Source organism: Poecilia reticulata, chromosome 9, assembly GCF_904066995.2.
Source record: "Poecilia reticulata chromosome 9, P_reticulata-male-v2, whole genome shotgun sequence".
In the NCBI taxonomy this organism is placed as follows: domain Eukaryota; kingdom Metazoa; phylum Chordata; class Actinopteri; order Cyprinodontiformes; family Poeciliidae; genus Poecilia; species Poecilia reticulata.
Genome location: NC_088838.1, coordinates 16612514 through 16629924, shown reverse-complemented (window position 1 = coordinate 16629924; position 17411 = coordinate 16612514). Strand labels below are relative to the sequence as shown.

Genomic DNA, 17411 nt, shown 5'->3' with positions numbered 1-17411 from the left:
CATTGAGTTCATTACTTTATATATCACATTACATTTAAAGTGTTTGTCTTCCACTGAAGTCAAAAGTAAGTGCTGCTAAATGCAATATGGGGTTTTTCATTATTAGATACTCTATATGCTCTATTTATGTATGTTTATCAGTAAAGTATTAAAGTAATTACCAAGAGCACTGATTCCAAAATGTATACTGATTCTCATATTATGGTTTTCAGAAACATGTGCAAATTTAGCATCTGATCCACTGGGAGGTCATTAATATGAACAGGTGTAGCTGTTAAAATTAATAAACATGCTTTTATTGTTAGACTGTAACTTACAGTTATTGTGAACATGACAATATTTTTTGTATTGGTAATATTTTTCAGATTAGTTAATCATGGGTGAACTAATCTATGATTTAGTTCATGAGTTGGAAAATACAAAAATATTTGTAGGGCTGGCATGCAGTACATGAAATAAAGACTTGCATGTAAGATAGTGGACTAAGCATGTAAAAAAAACAACAACTATATATTTAGAACGACATTTTTCAACCCAACAGCTGATTAAAAGCAAAAAGAAAGAAAAATCTTGAGCGAAACTGTAATGATTCCTGCATGGAGTTTCATTCTTTAAAGTGTTATCACACCCTTTGGCCACCAGGTGTTGCAAAGGTGCTAAATCTACATTCACTGTCCCGTCAATCATCTCATGTCAGCTCGTAGTGGAGGACAGATAACGCAACCAGGAGCACTTTGGACAGGACTCAGACAAAAGTGGTGCAAACCATGGGGGCTTAACCACAGGAGGTCGTAGCGCAGGCACTTTATAAAACTTTTTAGTCTTGTTTTCGGCGTATTCCTCGTCCACGCTCCGCCGTCCCAGCAGTTTCTTATTCATCTCATCAGTACATCCTGAGAGGCGCGGCTCTCTGCTGGTTGTCTGGCTGAAACGTTAGCTTCTTGGCTGAAGTGGTTTCCAGTTCAGACGAGTTTACGAGTGGAGGAAGCGAGGCAGGATGTACCATGAAGAAACCACAATGTTGCAGAGGCCACGCTATGGAAGTAAGTTGCATGTTTTCTATCGGGTTTTGGCGTTGAAACGCGTTGACAGGGAACTTTGCAATGAGGCATAAATGCAGGCTAATGATAGAGGGATATGATGAGCAGCAGGTGGTTCACCTATACCTGACTGCACTTAGCAGCTGGATGCTTTTACAGTTCTTCTCTCATTAGCTTTTGTTTAATGGGAAAACATATGAAGAAACGAATTATTGGCGATAAAAACGATATAACATTGACATTTAATTTCTTTTCTTCCCACATGGTGTCCCTGAATGCACCACAATCATTTTTACCTGTGTATTTGGCATGTGACAACACCCAGTAAATCAGCATTTCCACGCAGCAGGCTTTTTCTCATAGGTTAGCCATTAACTTTAGACTTCTGCTGCTTTATTGAATTCTGCAGCTGACTCTCAAGAATGCAGGTGAACTGATAAGATTTTTTGAAAGCAACAAAGTACAGCATTGTGACACTGATCAATGACCATCAATATTTTTTTCCCCCCTGACGGGAATCTTGTGACACGGACTTAGTTGCGTTTTTCATTTTCAGAAAAAAAGGGGGGGAAAAAACAAACAAACCAAAGTTACCTTTGTCATGTGTTTTAACTTTACAGCATCATTTTGGGACAAGTCACTTCTAGGTGGTGATGTCATAACCCCGTAGTTTATGAGTTTCTTTTCAGCATCCCTCTCTTTTCCAGAAAAAAAAGAGATTAAAGGGAACCCACTGCAGCCAAAAAAAGCATTAGTCATAATGACATCCCCCTGTGATCCTTTGACATACAAAAGCATTGAGCCCTAGTTAAATATAAATTTGGTGCAGACGGGCTCTTCCAGGAAGTGTGTGACTGAGTCACTATAGGCTGTTTATAATGGCTGCTGCCACTGCCTCAGCAGTGAGTGCTCGCACACATTTTTTTCACCCATGTCATCTGCACAGCTGGGTTGGCTAGCACAGGCAAATAATATGTTGATTTCCGTGTTGGACCTTTCAGCCAAGTGGCGGAGGCAGCCCTGCACATGCGTGACTTGCGTCTGTCCTAACACGTGAGGATTGTATGTCAAGCCTCTGCTAAGACTTGGCAAATGGATGAGTCTGCAGGTGGCTGCCAGAATTTTACAGAGTGAACCTAGAGAGGTTTAAAAGATTCAGACTGACCTCAAACAGAGTTTAGTTTACTTTCTCAGCTTTGAGAATGTTTTAATTTCCACATCATAGTTAAAGATGCAACAACCACATACAAGATAAAAATGTAAAGCAAGAATGTAATATAAAATGCATCATCTGCTCTATTTTATTTACTTTATTTTCATTTATAGGTATTCTTCTGTCATTGCTGAGGTAGACCAATGACCAATTTTTGAAATGGATGCTGTATATTTTGGAGGATTGTCACAGAAATTGAGTGTTCTTCATACACAACAAAGAACTGAATGGAAAAATATCTCTTACCAATCGTGTCATTATGAAAATGTTCACATGGAAAACCTTTAAAAATGTGTCTTTATGTAAAATAATTGATCCTTTTATGTCGCACTTGGATAGATATCTAAAGATCTTTGGAGCCATAGGTTGCAGATATTTAAACCATTCTTTTCTCGTTCCTGTTTTATTAATGATAGTTTTTCTGCTAGGCCACAAATCTGCACCCATTTCTTAAGTCTTTCACAGCCTTTAAACAGGTTTTCTTTCAGAATTGCTGAATTTAGCTCCATGTTTTTCCCATCAGCCATTCATGTACCTACTCAATAGAAGCATCTCTACAGCATGATGTTGCAATCATGGGTCATCTTTAGCATGGTGCGGCAAGGATGATGATGTGAAGTTTAGCTTCCCGACACACACATTCTTTTGCACAGAGGCCAAAATGTTGGATCCAACAGTTGCCTGACAGGTTTTCGTGTCGGCCGATTATTCCATATGAGCTGTGGCTCTCTGCAGCTCCTCCAGAGTTACCATGAACTGGCTGCTGTTTTACTGGTTAATGCGCCCACTATTTTAAGTGAACTGACATACGTTTGTAGCTTTGATTGTCATAAATATGGTACAGTGTATGAGTGTATGAATACTTTTGCCATAGTAGTTTGCTCAAATTAGCTGAGCAGAGCAGCAAATCTTCCTGAGTGCCTTGACCGACTGGTATATTGAGCTACCTCTATTTGTGTATGAGCAGAAAAGATATTTTTCAATACTTTTTTTTTTTTTCAGATTTGCTTATCTTAAAGGAGCTTACAGCTGGGTTTGTTTGTGTGAAGTTCTTTATTGACAGACTGAGAAAACCCTTTTAGCCCCTGGATCTGAGATTGTATGTGCACTCAGTCAGAAGTAAAAGGATTTAATTGGATTAGAGTTGAGGTGAAGTGCATAGGGGGGAGGAGGCGATCTCATTAAGCTGCAGGTGTCGGTCAACTCCCAGCAGAAGTCACCTGGGTTCCTACCCAAACCATAACTATTTGTCACACAGTTTTTCATTACAGCTTCTAATTTAAAGCTGCAAACCCACTTTTACAGGAACTGCTTCCATAGTTTTAGTGATCTGGTTGATCACTAAACCAAAAAAAAAAAAAATGGAGCATCAATAAATTTCTGACTGAAGCTGTCACGCAAAAGGAATTTGTGATTCAATCACCGTTTCTAAAGCCGGCCCAAGATACCGCGAGTTAAAGGACTGCTTAGGCCCCAACACCATCAGGCCCCCTTGATGCATTTGTTGTGATGCATCAAGGTTTTCACATTTTACACATCTGTTTCAAATTTATCAACAAAGGTGTTTGTCTGCAGATGTTACTTTCAAAATATTTAAATTAATATCCCACACTTAAATACCGTTGTGCATTTCAAAATACAAATTAGAGCATCTTCGCTTGCTTGCTTCTACTGTAAGGTTAAAATATATAAATGTGATAGCACCAGTATGGCATAAACTAATTACAAATGACACTATAGCAGGTATATTACACACATAGCATAGCTAAGGAATGATAAAATATCCGGTGTTAAAATGTTGGTATGGGGGGGCCCCAAGTTAAAATTTGCTAAAGCTCCAAAACGTTTTTGCCCAGACCTTACAATTTCACTGTTATACTTGTTTTATTGTTTGACTGCAGTTTTATAAATGCTGCTAAAAGCAACAATATATCCATTGAAATTGTTCGTAGGTTTTCAGATTATTGTTAAAAATGTAGTTGTGAGGTATTATAGTGCAAATATGAAACAAATAAAGCTGACCTGCCAAAGAATAGGCCTGTAATTTCATTTTTTATCTGCTTGTTTTTTTTTCTCCAGCGATTGAGGATGATGAGAGACTGTCAGCAGAGCAGATGGATGAGAGAAGGCGACAAAACATTGCCTATGAGTACCTGTGTCACCTAGAGGAGGCCAAACGGTATGACGTCATCCCTTTTGCCCTGGTTCATCCTACAATTTTCAGATGCCTGAAAGTTCAACAGATCTGTGTGAGGCCTGGTCCGCAGCTCTTTTTAAAACAATGTAGCAGAGATATTCATTTTTATAAAATAATCCACACTTGATTCGTTTAAGAAAGGTTTTCAGTGTAGAGCAAAACTAAAACCTATGTCGGCCAATCATGATTCCTAACTTCCTTTTGGGAATTAAACGCGGCGCCAGGAGATTAATTTGTGTGGACAGACGGAGAGGTTGGACTACTTTTAAATTCCATGGATGGAATATAAAGTTAATAAAACGCAAGATTGTGTTGGCTGGGAATCATGTAAAAGCAAGTGTGCATTGTGCCTTTATTGGGAGGGACAGCTGATGCTTGAATCCCACCATTAAGGAAAGGAGATTGGAATGTTTTTTGATGCAAAATGTGTGTCAAGGCTGGAACAGAATCAAAACGCATAAAGAGGCTTACTAAAGCTGCTGTATGAGTCTCTGTCTATACTGAAATTGACTCCATACTGACATGGACTGAGAAGGCACTCGGAGACGAAGAATCCATTTCTTCTGCAGCACCACAAAGAAGCCCAGTTATAGTTTGTAAATGCATCCAGAGACCAAGATCTTTGTTTTTCGAGAAATATTGTTTGGTTTGAAACAAAAACCATAGAATTGGCCAAAAATAACTGTTACTTTTAAGAGAAAAAGGGGCTTTTTCTTTTAAGTCCAACACCATACCAAGTGTGAAGCACAAAGGTGGTAACGTGTGATATTTGGCCCTCTTCCCAAATGTTCAAATGGAAGGCGTATTGACTTTTTTCTGAAAGATATTTGTCTTTAGCCTTCACAAAATAGACGACATGACAAAGAAGATTGTACAGCAATATTAAAGCAGTATCTCAAAATGTCAAATAGAAAGTGGAAGTTCTAGCAAAGATAAGTTTTTCAAGTGAAGAATAACCCCTCAGCATCCCACAATATTGTTCATAAAGTTGGTTAAGGACAGCAAAGTTAATGTTTAGGCGTGGCCATCACAAAGCCCTGATCTGAGGCCTTTACAGAATTTGAGGGCAGATCTAAAAAGATGTGTGGGAGCGAGGCAGCCTACAAACCTGACTCAGCTATGTCAGGTCTGTCTGGAGGAATGGGCTAAAATTAAAGAAAACTATTGTTGGAAGCATATGAAACTATACCAAAACATTTGACCCAAGTCCTTCAATTTAAAATTAAATCCTACCAAATACTCCATATGTATGCATCTTTTTGAATTTTAAGAAAATGAAATGTTTCCAAAACATTCCCTTTTTATCCCAGTATTTAGAAAATTTTAATAATTTTGGTAATTTTCACAGACGTCTAAATCATAAAAAGTGTAGTCTGGTTTAATGTCAGACAGTTGAGAATAAAAGTTGTCTTTTTGTTGTGTATTTTAAAATCTGTATGCCCATTCAAAATTTAGAGCTGCAAGCTTCATGAGCACAATAGTGAAGTCGGTGAGGTGTGAACCTGATGGAAAAACTTGTCTAACTGTATAACAGCACTGATTACACCATAAACTTTGATTTTTTTTTTTTTATAATTGGGCATGCCTCTCCGATTTCAAGTCAGCATAAGTCTTGTGAGTCTTACAGGGACGCCTGAACAAAGTTTAAACCACTTCCTGCCTTCTATTCAAACGCATCCTACTGCACAGGAAGAAACAGGCAGCCTGCTTGTGCCTCTTCTGCCATCGTGACACTCCCTTTTAGACAGATCCCCCTCAGCTGCGTTGCATCTCTTTGCTGTCTAGTGGCGACTTCTTTCTCTCTACCATTGCTCAGACATCTGGGCAGTCTGGCTAACCTGGATAATCTGCTTATGTCACTGGAAAGTGAAGGTTTACTAGAGATAGACTGATCAGATTCAGACATCCATCATAGATTACAACACTTTTTATAGTTTACTGGGTGAGCTGTAACAGAATTGCTCAAAACGGAAAGCTGTCTGATGAAATACCAAGGCTAACCAAAGAGACCACATTCAGTGGTGTCACTTTCATTCACCTGCTTCTTGAATTTAATCTCAACTGCACTGACTTTCTGTCATCTTTATAAACTGTAGTGTGGACATTGTTCCCTCTCATGTGTGCCAAGTTGAATTGGGATTAAAACAGCCCTCATCCACAGGGAGCAGAGGATTAAGCTCTGGGCTCGCAAGTCTGTTCTTTAAAATAAGATTTATAGTTGGAACAGCAGTTTTGTTATAGTCGCTTCTGCTGACCAGTCAAATTGTTCAAGGGATTTTGTTTCTTGATTTCTGTTTTGTTGCCACAAGGAGAGTAACTGTAAATAAGACATCTTAGGAAAGACGGTTCATCTTATTTACCGTTTTTAAACCCAACATTAAGAGTCTGCCTTAAGATAAAGAGGCCCCAAACGTAAGCTTAGTGTTGTCCAAATCTTGTACTGTCCACTAGATCATTGGTGCCCAAAGGTGACAAATACATTCACAAACACTCTGCCTGCTGTAGCTTCCATGGAGAGAAAAACATAGAGAGAATGTAAAGTTATTGTTAGCAATCACTGCACAAATGGAGAAGAGTTGGAAAAACCACAGAGAAAGCTCAAGCTACTCAGTAGATGGAGTGTCTGCTTCTCAGACTAAAACTAGGTGCTGGTTCCACAGGAGAGGAGCCTGATGATTAAAAGCTCTGCCTCCCGTTCTACTGTCAAACCCTCTGGGAGCCATCAGCAAACCTGCTGTCTGAGAGCAAAATGCTCGGTTAGGAACATGTGGAACAATTTGGTGTTTGATGAAGACTAATTAATGAAGCAAATGAGGAGAAGACTAAACTCAAAACACAGAGATGCACTGATCAGAGAGCTGCCAAAACCAACATTAGCAGATTGGAAATTTTCAGTAAAAGCTATTAATAAAAAGTGTTTGAAATAGGTCTTTCTATGCTTTCTGCTGTAATATAACATCTTTAATGCTTGTAAAAATATAAACATGACTTGTTAGTTTTCCTGTAACTAGTACTGTAGCTTCATTATGCAGCTATAATTTCAGGATCGAGCAACAATCATTCTGCTAAATTAGTTCAGTACTGAGAGGGTATTTGGTGCCAAACTAACGCTGATACACAGCAGATGTTTGAAACATATTCATTGAAGTTTTTTTCTTACCAAATCCATTTTGGGCTGCTACTTCTGAAGTTGTTGATGTCCACATTAAAGGGGCTTCTGCAAACGGTAACACCCAGATAACGAAAGAGGAAGAGAATGCAGCTGATGGCAGGCGTTTCTCCACAACTGATACTCTACGAGTCAGACTAAGGTCACTGTTGCATCACATATGTATGTACCTTTTGCAAGTATTAAAAAAAAAAGAGAGAATTGAGAATTTCATTTAAATGATGAATGATCCAGCTGAGACCTTTTACAGAAGTCATAATAACCTGCATTTTTCTGACCATTTTGAACTGGGTTCCTATGTCACATAAATATTCTTATGTAAAAATTCCAAATCTTTTAGTTTTTAATTCTAATTAGGTGGTTGTTTGACTGCTCTTTGATCAAAACATATCAAGAAACCACTAAAATCTCTGTACACCAAATTTACTTGGTCTAGAGTCGGAATTAGTTCAGACAAGTTTAAAAAGTAGAATTGTACTTTAAGTAGATTAATGTTTTAGATGTAAACAAAATCATTTTAAAACAACTTCTATATTTGGTGCCAAAATTGTGAAGTTCTCTGTGTGCAGAAATAACTTTGTTAATCAGTCAGCTACAGACAAAGCCAGCAGAGACGGGATATTAACCCAGTTTGACTTGCCACAGCCATCTATTTTAAAGTTAAGTTTGATAACTTTTCTTGGCATGGTTGGGACAATTATGTGCAACTTGGTATTCCAGGAAAATGCCCGGCTGGATTTTGCAAACATTTGAAATGACATCAAGCTTCAGGTAATAATAGCTCCAAGATGAATGGGATGTTTTTATTTTCAAACAGTCTGGACAGACGTGAAGGCATAGAGCTAGTTGTTCTTATTGGTGGTTACTTTGTCGTAAGAATGCATAGGAGAACACAAAGTTGCATATTAAGGTTGTTCGGATCTTGTTAGAAGATTACTTTTATTGTTTATTGTCTTAGATCTATAACTTCATTGAAGAGTTGTTGGTTTAAAGACACACCCTCCTAGGGACCACACATGCTCCAGTTTCTAACAAGAGACTTTGTACCCTCACTGGAGAGTAAACAAGAGATGATTTACGCTCGTAGCGTGTTTTGTTAACTGTGAACCTTTATGACAGTGGTCCCCAAACTACGGCCCGCGGGCCTAATCCGGCACGCCTCCACATTTGGTCCGGCCCCCTGAACATTACCAGAGAGCATTCAGATTTTAGTTTAGTTTAAAAAAAAAAAAAAAAACTTTGGGGTTGTGGCTTATAGTCCGGTGCGGCTCATAGTTCGGAAAATACGGACTATAATCCTTCCTGGATTTATTCTGTGAAGAAGGTTATTTGGTCATTTATTTCATTAATAGTGTTGTTATTTATTTCCTGACTTTTGTTATGTGAAGAACCCAGAGAGAGTTATTTGATTGTGCTTTTTGGAAAACGATACATTTTTACATTTAGGCACTCCTGCAATCGTCACTTTTTCTGTTACAAACTGACTCCGACCCCCCACCAGAAAAGGGAACAGTTATTTGGCCCTCACAGGAAAATGTTTGGGGACCCCTGCTTTATGACTTGGTCTTACATATTCACCCATGTCATCTTAAGGACATGCCCACTTTACAACATGTGCTGAGTATTTCTCATGATCCTCACATGTTTGAATCATCTGGATCAGTTATACTGCACAAGTGCAGTCTTCCTGATGGATTTGGTTGAGCTTATGCATTTCGATAAGTTTTTTTTGCTCTGTATCTGCCACTTTTATTCAAAGCTTCCTCTTTTTACTCTGCTGATTTTATTTGGGAATTTCTTGCAGGAAGTTGTGATCCATATTTTAAAAAATTGGGCTCTTTGTTTTATTTGTATGTTGGATTGCTTGCTCTTTTATTTAGGTGCCAAATAGTTTTCTGTAACTGGTCAAAGATGAGTTTTGCCTTTGTTTCCTGGACATGGCTGGTCCTCTGAACTTTGTTCTGATCTCGCCGCAACCATTCAGGCTATGCTTGGTTCAAGTGCAGAAAGAAAGACTTTCATAAACAGTTTCTTTTTTAATACTTCAGCCTGGAAAATGTTTCTCAAAGGCAGATAAAACAGCAAATTAATATTATCACTTGATACAAAGACTTCAGATGGATCACCCCAAGGCATACACACAACTCATGACCAGCATGATGAAGCTCTGTGACGCAGGCTTTCATTAATTTCCCTCTGTGAACAGAAATAATGCTGCTAAACGCAAATGAGTCATTTACTAATAAGGTGCCAACATTTGGAAATACCTGGGCTCTCCAGAAGGCGGTGTTTTGTTTTCCACTTTGGATCGCAGCTTAGACAATGACAGGAAGGCCTGTTTTTTGGGACTGTTGTAAACACAACAAGCCTGTCCTGCTTCAGGAGACAAGTAATTCTTTGTTTTAAGTACAGGAAGTGACGTTTAGCTGGAGAAATGTATAACCCATGCAGCATGTTCCTAGGATTTACTGTCACGCTTCAGTCAGCTCCTTTTTTCTTTGTGTTTTTGACTATCGTCAGCATTATTTATTTGATTAAATTTGTCTTCTGTAGAAGATAAAATCAAACTTGATGTTTGAATTAGCCGCTGATTATTTAATCTCATCATTCTTTTATGCTTTTAGAGTTCTTATTTTGTACTCCCTTTTTTTATATGGAAATTAACCTTTATTAACGTGATGCTTTGAACCATAACCCCATTATGAACTGGGTTGCATCACTGCTTTGACTACATTGACTGAGAATACACGGTTTCTATGTGTTTGTATCTGTCTAATTATTACTACGTGCATAATAGACACCAGTCTATTGCATCAGTGTTGTGTGAATGCTGAACAATATAGTATATTATGGCTTTTAAAAGTATTCATACTCTGAGATTTTTCACTTTGTAACCACAAGTTCCAGTAGCTGGGGGTACGACTTGGGCAACTTAAATTTCGACTTTGGGGGACATTACAGTTTTTTATTTTATTTTTACTTTTTATAGAGACGCACCCAAATAGACATGTAATGATAATTGCAATAAAATCAAGATCAGAAAAGTATTCCATCAGGTGGATTAAGCAGAAATACAGCACATTTTTAAGAGTTTGTAAAAAGCTTTAAAAACCATCTTCAGCCATTTCCTCCCACCTCATAATGACTACCTTATGAGGTAGTTCCTTGTGTTGGTCTGTTGTTCAAAATCCCAATAAGACGCATAGGAGCTTGTGGCTGTAATGTCACCACGAGTTGAACGAGCTCAAAATTATTGAATGGTTTTGAAAGGCAATTTTATAGTGATGAAAAACATCTTGTGAGAATTTAAATGGGAGCCAAAACTCTTCAGTCACCTTTTCGTTTCCAAATTAGCCTTTGACAGGAGTCAGAAAGTAAAAGTAATTGCTGGATATATTTCATGCTATGTTACTAATATAAAAACATCCACGTTGGATGTAGAAAACTAAAGCAGACTTTCCATTTCAGTGTGTAGTTCAGTTGTGCTTTCTGAGTCATCTGAACCACTGGTCATTACCATCAAGCTATTTGAACACATTATTCCTCGGGGAGCCTGATGCACATACTTCATTGGCTTTGATTTGAAAGTACACCGTGCACCTTGAAATGCTGACACATATTTTGGTAAACTGCCTCTGAGCACCTGCACTGCCTTAATGAATCTAAACAAGGCGCCCTGTGCGTGCATGTGGGAGAGACTGCTAAAAGTGAAAGGAGGTTTGATTATCTGGCATGAATTAAACCCATAAATGCAGCATAAGCAAGTTAAGTCACCATGAACTGCTGTGTCCTTGCAGCCTTGGGGTAACGAGCAGCAAGGTAATACCTTGGTAAGATTTGGTGTTATTAGGATCGAGGTAAAAGCATTGTAATAAATAGTGACATCACTTCCAAGCTGAAAGATAACGTGTAACATGCTCATACAACAATGATTCACCATGCTCACAAATCATTCACTAGTTTTTGGAATAATTTTTTTTTTCCCCTGCTGATTTCACTGGAGATAATCTGGTAGAAACTGTGTCCATGAAACAGCTGTTGATCTTTTAAAGGAAATTACATCAATTTAAAGTGACAGGAGCAAATACGAAACACTGGTAAATATGCTCAACATTTAGTTTAAACAAATGTTGTTGATCATTTTGTTGTAATAAAATTCACTTTTTTCATTTTTGTCCTTCAAATGCAGAAAGTTCAAAGGAGTGACTGTAAAAGTGTCTGCAGCCTCCTTCCCAAAGCATGCAGGACTCTGTGTGGGGGTGTTGTCTGTAACAATGCCCTTTTCCTCTACACTGGTACTTCAACACAGTGTTTAATTTTATAGAGAATGAATCATTATAGCCCTTTCAGATCTGAAAATTACCTTTTAATGGGTGTTCCAAGTTGTTTTTTTACTTGCTCAATTCAAAGAACAAACTTAAGGAATTGTGCAAACATTTGTTTGTATTTTGATTTAGAATTTATTCGGTTCTGCACAATTTCTTTGACATTGTTACCATCAGAGTTCAGATATATTTTGTGATTTAGTTTTGGACGCACAAAGCGAAAAATTTTCCAGTTTTGCTGGAACATACAGGGCAGCAGGTGCAGGAAAATCCAATATTGACTCGTTGACGACATGGAGGCATCCGACCGCCAAGCGTCTGTGAGCTGGAATGTGTGGATTTCAGATGGTTGTGTAAAAACAGAATAGTAGCTGAAGCACTGCTTGGAGAGAAGTAGAAAAAGTTCACATCAGTTTCAACTCGTCCGTATTTTAATACATTACAGCTACAAACTTCAATGTATTTTACTTGGATTTTATGAGAAAAGAAAAACAAAGTAATGCGCAATTATGAAGAGAACAGGAAAAAAATTATTTTAGTTTTCACATCTTTAAGTTTTTTTAACCCTAAAAAAACCCCAAAAAAATTTTTAGGGGAAAAGAATTTCGTTTTTCCATGTGGAAAATAAGTTTTTCCATAAGTGGGAATATATATATACCTGTAAAATTAAATATATATATATATTTGTTAATTTTACAGGTTTTAAACAAATCTGTAAAATTTATCTGATTTGCCAATATGTGCAAAACCATCTCTTTTGAAATTCCAGCTAAGTTTTTTTGGGTGTACGTCTGGGGATATTGTTACAGTGTTTCACATTAAATCTAAATAAAACACAGTGTGACTTTGAAAATGTTAAATGTTCAATGTGTATGAATGCTTTAGGAAAGTTATGAGCCTGTTTTACATAAACTAACTGGGCTTCTCTTATCCTGTGGAGAAATTATTTTATGATACGGTCATTTTTCATGTCAAGAGTTTACAGTAATGAGTTCAAAGCAGATTTATGCTGAATTTGCTCAGGTTGAAAGCGATGTCTCTTAAAACCTTTTGCGTTTTTGTTTTTCTCTGCAGGTGGATGGAGGCCTGCTTGGATGAGGGCTTGCCCCCCACCACCGAACTGGAGGAGGGACTCAGGAATGGAGTTTATCTGGGAAAGCTTGCTAATTTTTTTGCCCCTAAACTGGTGTCTGCAAAAAAGATCTACGACAGAGATCAGGCTCGTTATAAGGTAAATCGTTCAACTTCTCTTAATCTGCTTCATCTAATCAGATTATAGACTGCTTGGTTTCACAATCGTTTTACACTTCCTGACAGGATTCAGCCGAACTGAAACATGCAGCTTTCATGCTGGGAACCTTTACATTTTTTATGTACACATTGCATAGCTTTTACTTCATCTAATAGGTTATTGCTTTTAGCTGTCTCAGATTGAAGACTAGTTGAGCACATGCTTTATTTCTTGTCCTTCACCATTTTTTTTGTCCTCAGAGCAAAGGGCTACATTTCAGACACACTGACAACACAGTGCAGTGGCTCAGAGCCATGGAGTCAGTGGGCCTTCCTAAGGTAAGAAGATGGTCTCTTTTTAGCAACATAAGCTTTCAAGTAGCTCCAGTTAGTTTTGTTAAAAAATTTTGGGAAATTGGAGCAGTAGATTTATAGACTGATTTATGAAGTGTGTGCCGTGATACAAGGACGGTACCAGTCTTTTGTAGTGAAGAGAGAGCCGAGGTGAAACGCAAAGCTCTCGATTTACCTACTAGCTGATCCACATTCCTGCCCTCACCTATGGTCATGAGCAGAGCTGGACTTTATGGCCATGAGTACTTACGATATGCAAGTGTAAGTGTAGCAGACTTCAAGGAAGAGAGTAACCATGTTAAAAAATGTATACACTTTCTTTACTCGGACACTTTCATCTTAGGAGAGTTGGCTACAGTGTCACAATTCCCCATCTTGAAAGTGGAAGAAACACTGATGGAGATGAGATTTCATTGGATCAACCCAATGTCTTTCAAGAAAATCCACCAAATTGCAGTTGTGGTCAAAATACAACTATTTATAATAATATTTTTTTTGATAAAATTATGACAGCTCTTGGCCCATAAATGTACAGACGCCTCTCTGGTGATGTGTTCTGGACATGTCTCACCTTGAGGAAAACTCAGGACAAGTTGGAAGGACTGGGAGCACCTTGGGATTTTCCCAGAAGAACTGGCCCAAGTGGCTTGGGAGAGAAGTCTGGGCTGCTGCCCCTGCGACCCAACCCCTGATTAACCAGAAAATAATAGATGGATGGAATCTGAGACAGAAAAACAACATGATAACCCGTCTCCTTCCTGAATATTGCATCTGAGCATTCCCATGGCGGAGATCTTGTATTTGTTGTTCTTGTATTTTTACCTTTTTATTTAAAGACTAGCTAATTTTGGTCTATAAAACCTACTGGAACATTTGTTGTTCTGCTCTTACTGGAAAGATGTGATGAACATAGTTCCCCTGTGGTAGCATATTAGTTTATAATACCAATTATGGTTTCTTATTTCAGATATTTTATCCAGAAACCACAGATGTGTATGACCGCAAAAACATGCCCAAGGTGGTGTACTGCATACATGCACTGAGGTAAGATGGAAACAGATTCTTTTTATGCATTTCTTTGTTCTTTCAGATAAAATGGAAATTAGTTACTAACTAGATTCAAATAAAAACTAGCTTATTTTGTTCAGCTGTTTGCTTTTTATGTTCTTGGCAGTGACACTTGGTCTAAATGAGATTATGTTACCTTTACACTTTTGTTGCTGTGAAAAAAATATTTTGGGCTGTCATGAAAAGATTTTTCCATCCAAAAAAAAAGAAAGAAACGGAGCCAAGAAATTTAAGTGTAGCCATGTTCCAATGCTGAGTTTTTGTTTTTGCTTTAAAATACAGCTCACAAAATGGCCTAGGATAAAGTTTTGCAAGGACCTACAAAATTAGGCAAAACCTTCCACAAATTGGCTCACTGAGCGTGTGTAGACATAAGGATCAGACTGTAGCGTTGTAAAGTCTGATGGAATCATGGATCAGGAGATAAGATTAGTTAGAAATACCTTTACCCATATAAAAATAAACGGTAAGATAACCCAAAAGTAAATAAAGATACAGCTTAAAAATACAGACCTAATAAGCATCCTCCAGGATCCATTTAATGTTATTTTAAAAGCAGAAATGGTGCTGGGAAGGGATATGAAACTGAAACTGAAAAAAAAACAACTGTATTTCTGCTCTGATAATGCAGTGGGTTCACTTCCTGTCCAAGAGACATTTTACAGTTTGTAGCAAATGAATATAACTCATACATGACATCCTATGGAAATAGGATGGTAATACAATTTTCTGTTTCACAGTCATTTTCTAAGTTAAACATTGTTATAAACAATAATTTAAGTCTTCCAGCTGATAAATAAAAAAAAAAAATTCTTTATAAATTTAAATTTGTACAGTTTATTGTTTAAGCTGCAGAACAGTTCTTGTCCTTATAGCTTCATTACTTGGTTTCCTTTTTGGTGTTTAGGAATGTGTTTAGGGTAAAAATAATTCTTACTGTTGTAAACAAATGTATCCTTATGTGAGCCGCTTACTTTTGATTTGTGAAAACCAAATTAATTACAGGATCTATTTTAGTCTTTTATCCATGTGCTCATCCAAACTGCGTTTTAGGGAGTGGGTTTGTGAGCTTCCTGGATTGTTTTCTGTGTTGTAGTGTTTCGGTCAGGTCCTGGGAGAATTGGTTTCCTTCCCTCCATATTCACACACGTGCACTTCCTTCCTGCATGTCCAACAAAAGTCCTGCAAAGCAGAGAGACAAAGTAAAAGCAGTAGGTGTTTCACACGTGGACTGTTAAAAACTGAAGTGAAACTAAAATTCACTTGAGAAACATGGTGTATTTTGAACCTCTGCTGAGGGCACTATTGGAAAATAATAATAATTAAAAGCAAACAGACTGGGGAGAGGCAGTCGCTCCAAGCCCTGTCAGGTAATTGTTAGCGCTGCCTTCATTACCCTGAGTCAGCTGTTAGCATCGATGTCTGAACCTAAATCAGCTGCCTGAGTGTCAAAACACTACCCTTTGTATAAGCAAATTTTAAATGGGTGTTTGAACCCCCCCATGTTCCAAGGACAGAGTGCAGCGAATGTTTACTCAGACACGTACAAAGTGATCAAAGGGCAGGATAGTTACAAGCTGCTGACCTACAACTCCTCTGTTTAGAGCTGTCCTGATGCCAAACCTCCACAAATATCTATAATTCATCACCACTTATCAGATACCTGAGGGAAGATGAAAGTTTAATGCAGTTTCCAGTCACCTGCCTGTTGATTTCACAGCTTTGTATGTAGTCTGCTGGCTGTCCTCAGGTAGTGCACTGTGTAACACGATCCAATGCTACCCTCCAGTGGTGTAAGGCAGGTGGGCCTCAATAGCAACAAGCATGAGAGAAAAACAAACATGGGTTGTTCAACTTTGTGTCAGTGCTCCTTATTGTTGAGGCTTCTGATTGCTTTTAACCCAAGTGTTTTGTGTCTGTCACGGTTTGTCTCAGCTTGTACTTGTACAAACTGGGGATTGCACCACAGATTCAGGACCTGCTGGGGAAAGTCGCCTTTACAGGTAAGAGAATGTTGAAAACATGGACAGCACATAAAATATTAAAAAATGTTCTTAAAGACAAAAGTGAACTATTTATTACTACCCTTTTAGATAACTGTTTTGCTCTGACTGCATGACACCCGTTTGTAATGTGTCTTTAGGACAACAATCACTTAACGAAGTTCGATTTGTTTCATTAAACAGCTCATGTGTTCACATTTATTGATACATAATGATGCCCTCATTGAATAAACGGTAAAAAAAATACTGAAACTATACCAATAATACGGACAGATTTTGGGATTTATTGTGAAAACGATAAATCTAAATTATCATGATTTTATTACGATAAATGATACACAATACAATAAATGCTCACCCCTAACAGAAGCCATCATAAACTATTACCATTCTAGAGGACAGTTATCTTTTCAATCAAGTTTTCTTTGTTTTTAAATTTATTTTAAAAACATAAATCACAGGTGCTTTCAAGCATACTTTGTGTGAGAGGGTACACATGTTTAAACAGCTTGTTACTATTGGCTGTAATTAACTTAGAAAATTTTCTCAATGACAAATGACTTTGGTTTTCCCCTCTGTGCCCTATTCTGAAAATTTGTAATAAACTCTTTAAACAGTTCTTAAAACAAACGGGGGACCCAACCTGGTACAATTAATTCACCAGATAAAGTGGCTGGTGAAAGTATCTGGTAGTTTTAATGAAACAATTTTGAAAATGATGCATTTAAAGTTTTTGTATAAGAGCTTTGACTACACACACCTGTTTAAGGGAAGTGTAAAATGGAGCCTAATATTTTGAGAGACATGTTCTT

General features: G+C 37.7%; 1 protein-coding gene across 1 annotated transcript in view; it reads left to right on the top strand.

The window, feature by feature from the left end:
- Nucleotides 1–667: 667 nt before the first annotated feature.
- iqgap2 (IQ motif containing GTPase activating protein 2) overlaps nt 668–17411 on the top strand; it is a 36336-nt gene continuing 19592 nt past the window's right edge. The window contains exons 1-6 of the mRNA XM_008418867.3: nt 668–1043; nt 4333–4432; nt 13019–13175; nt 13436–13513; nt 14496–14572; nt 16532–16599. Coding sequence (XP_008417089.1) covers nt 998–1043; nt 4333–4432; nt 13019–13175; nt 13436–13513; nt 14496–14572; nt 16532–16599 — 526 coding nt within the window. The 5' untranslated portion in view covers nt 668–997. The remainder of the gene's footprint in view (nt 1044–4332; nt 4433–13018; nt 13176–13435; nt 13514–14495; nt 14573–16531; nt 16600–17411) is intronic.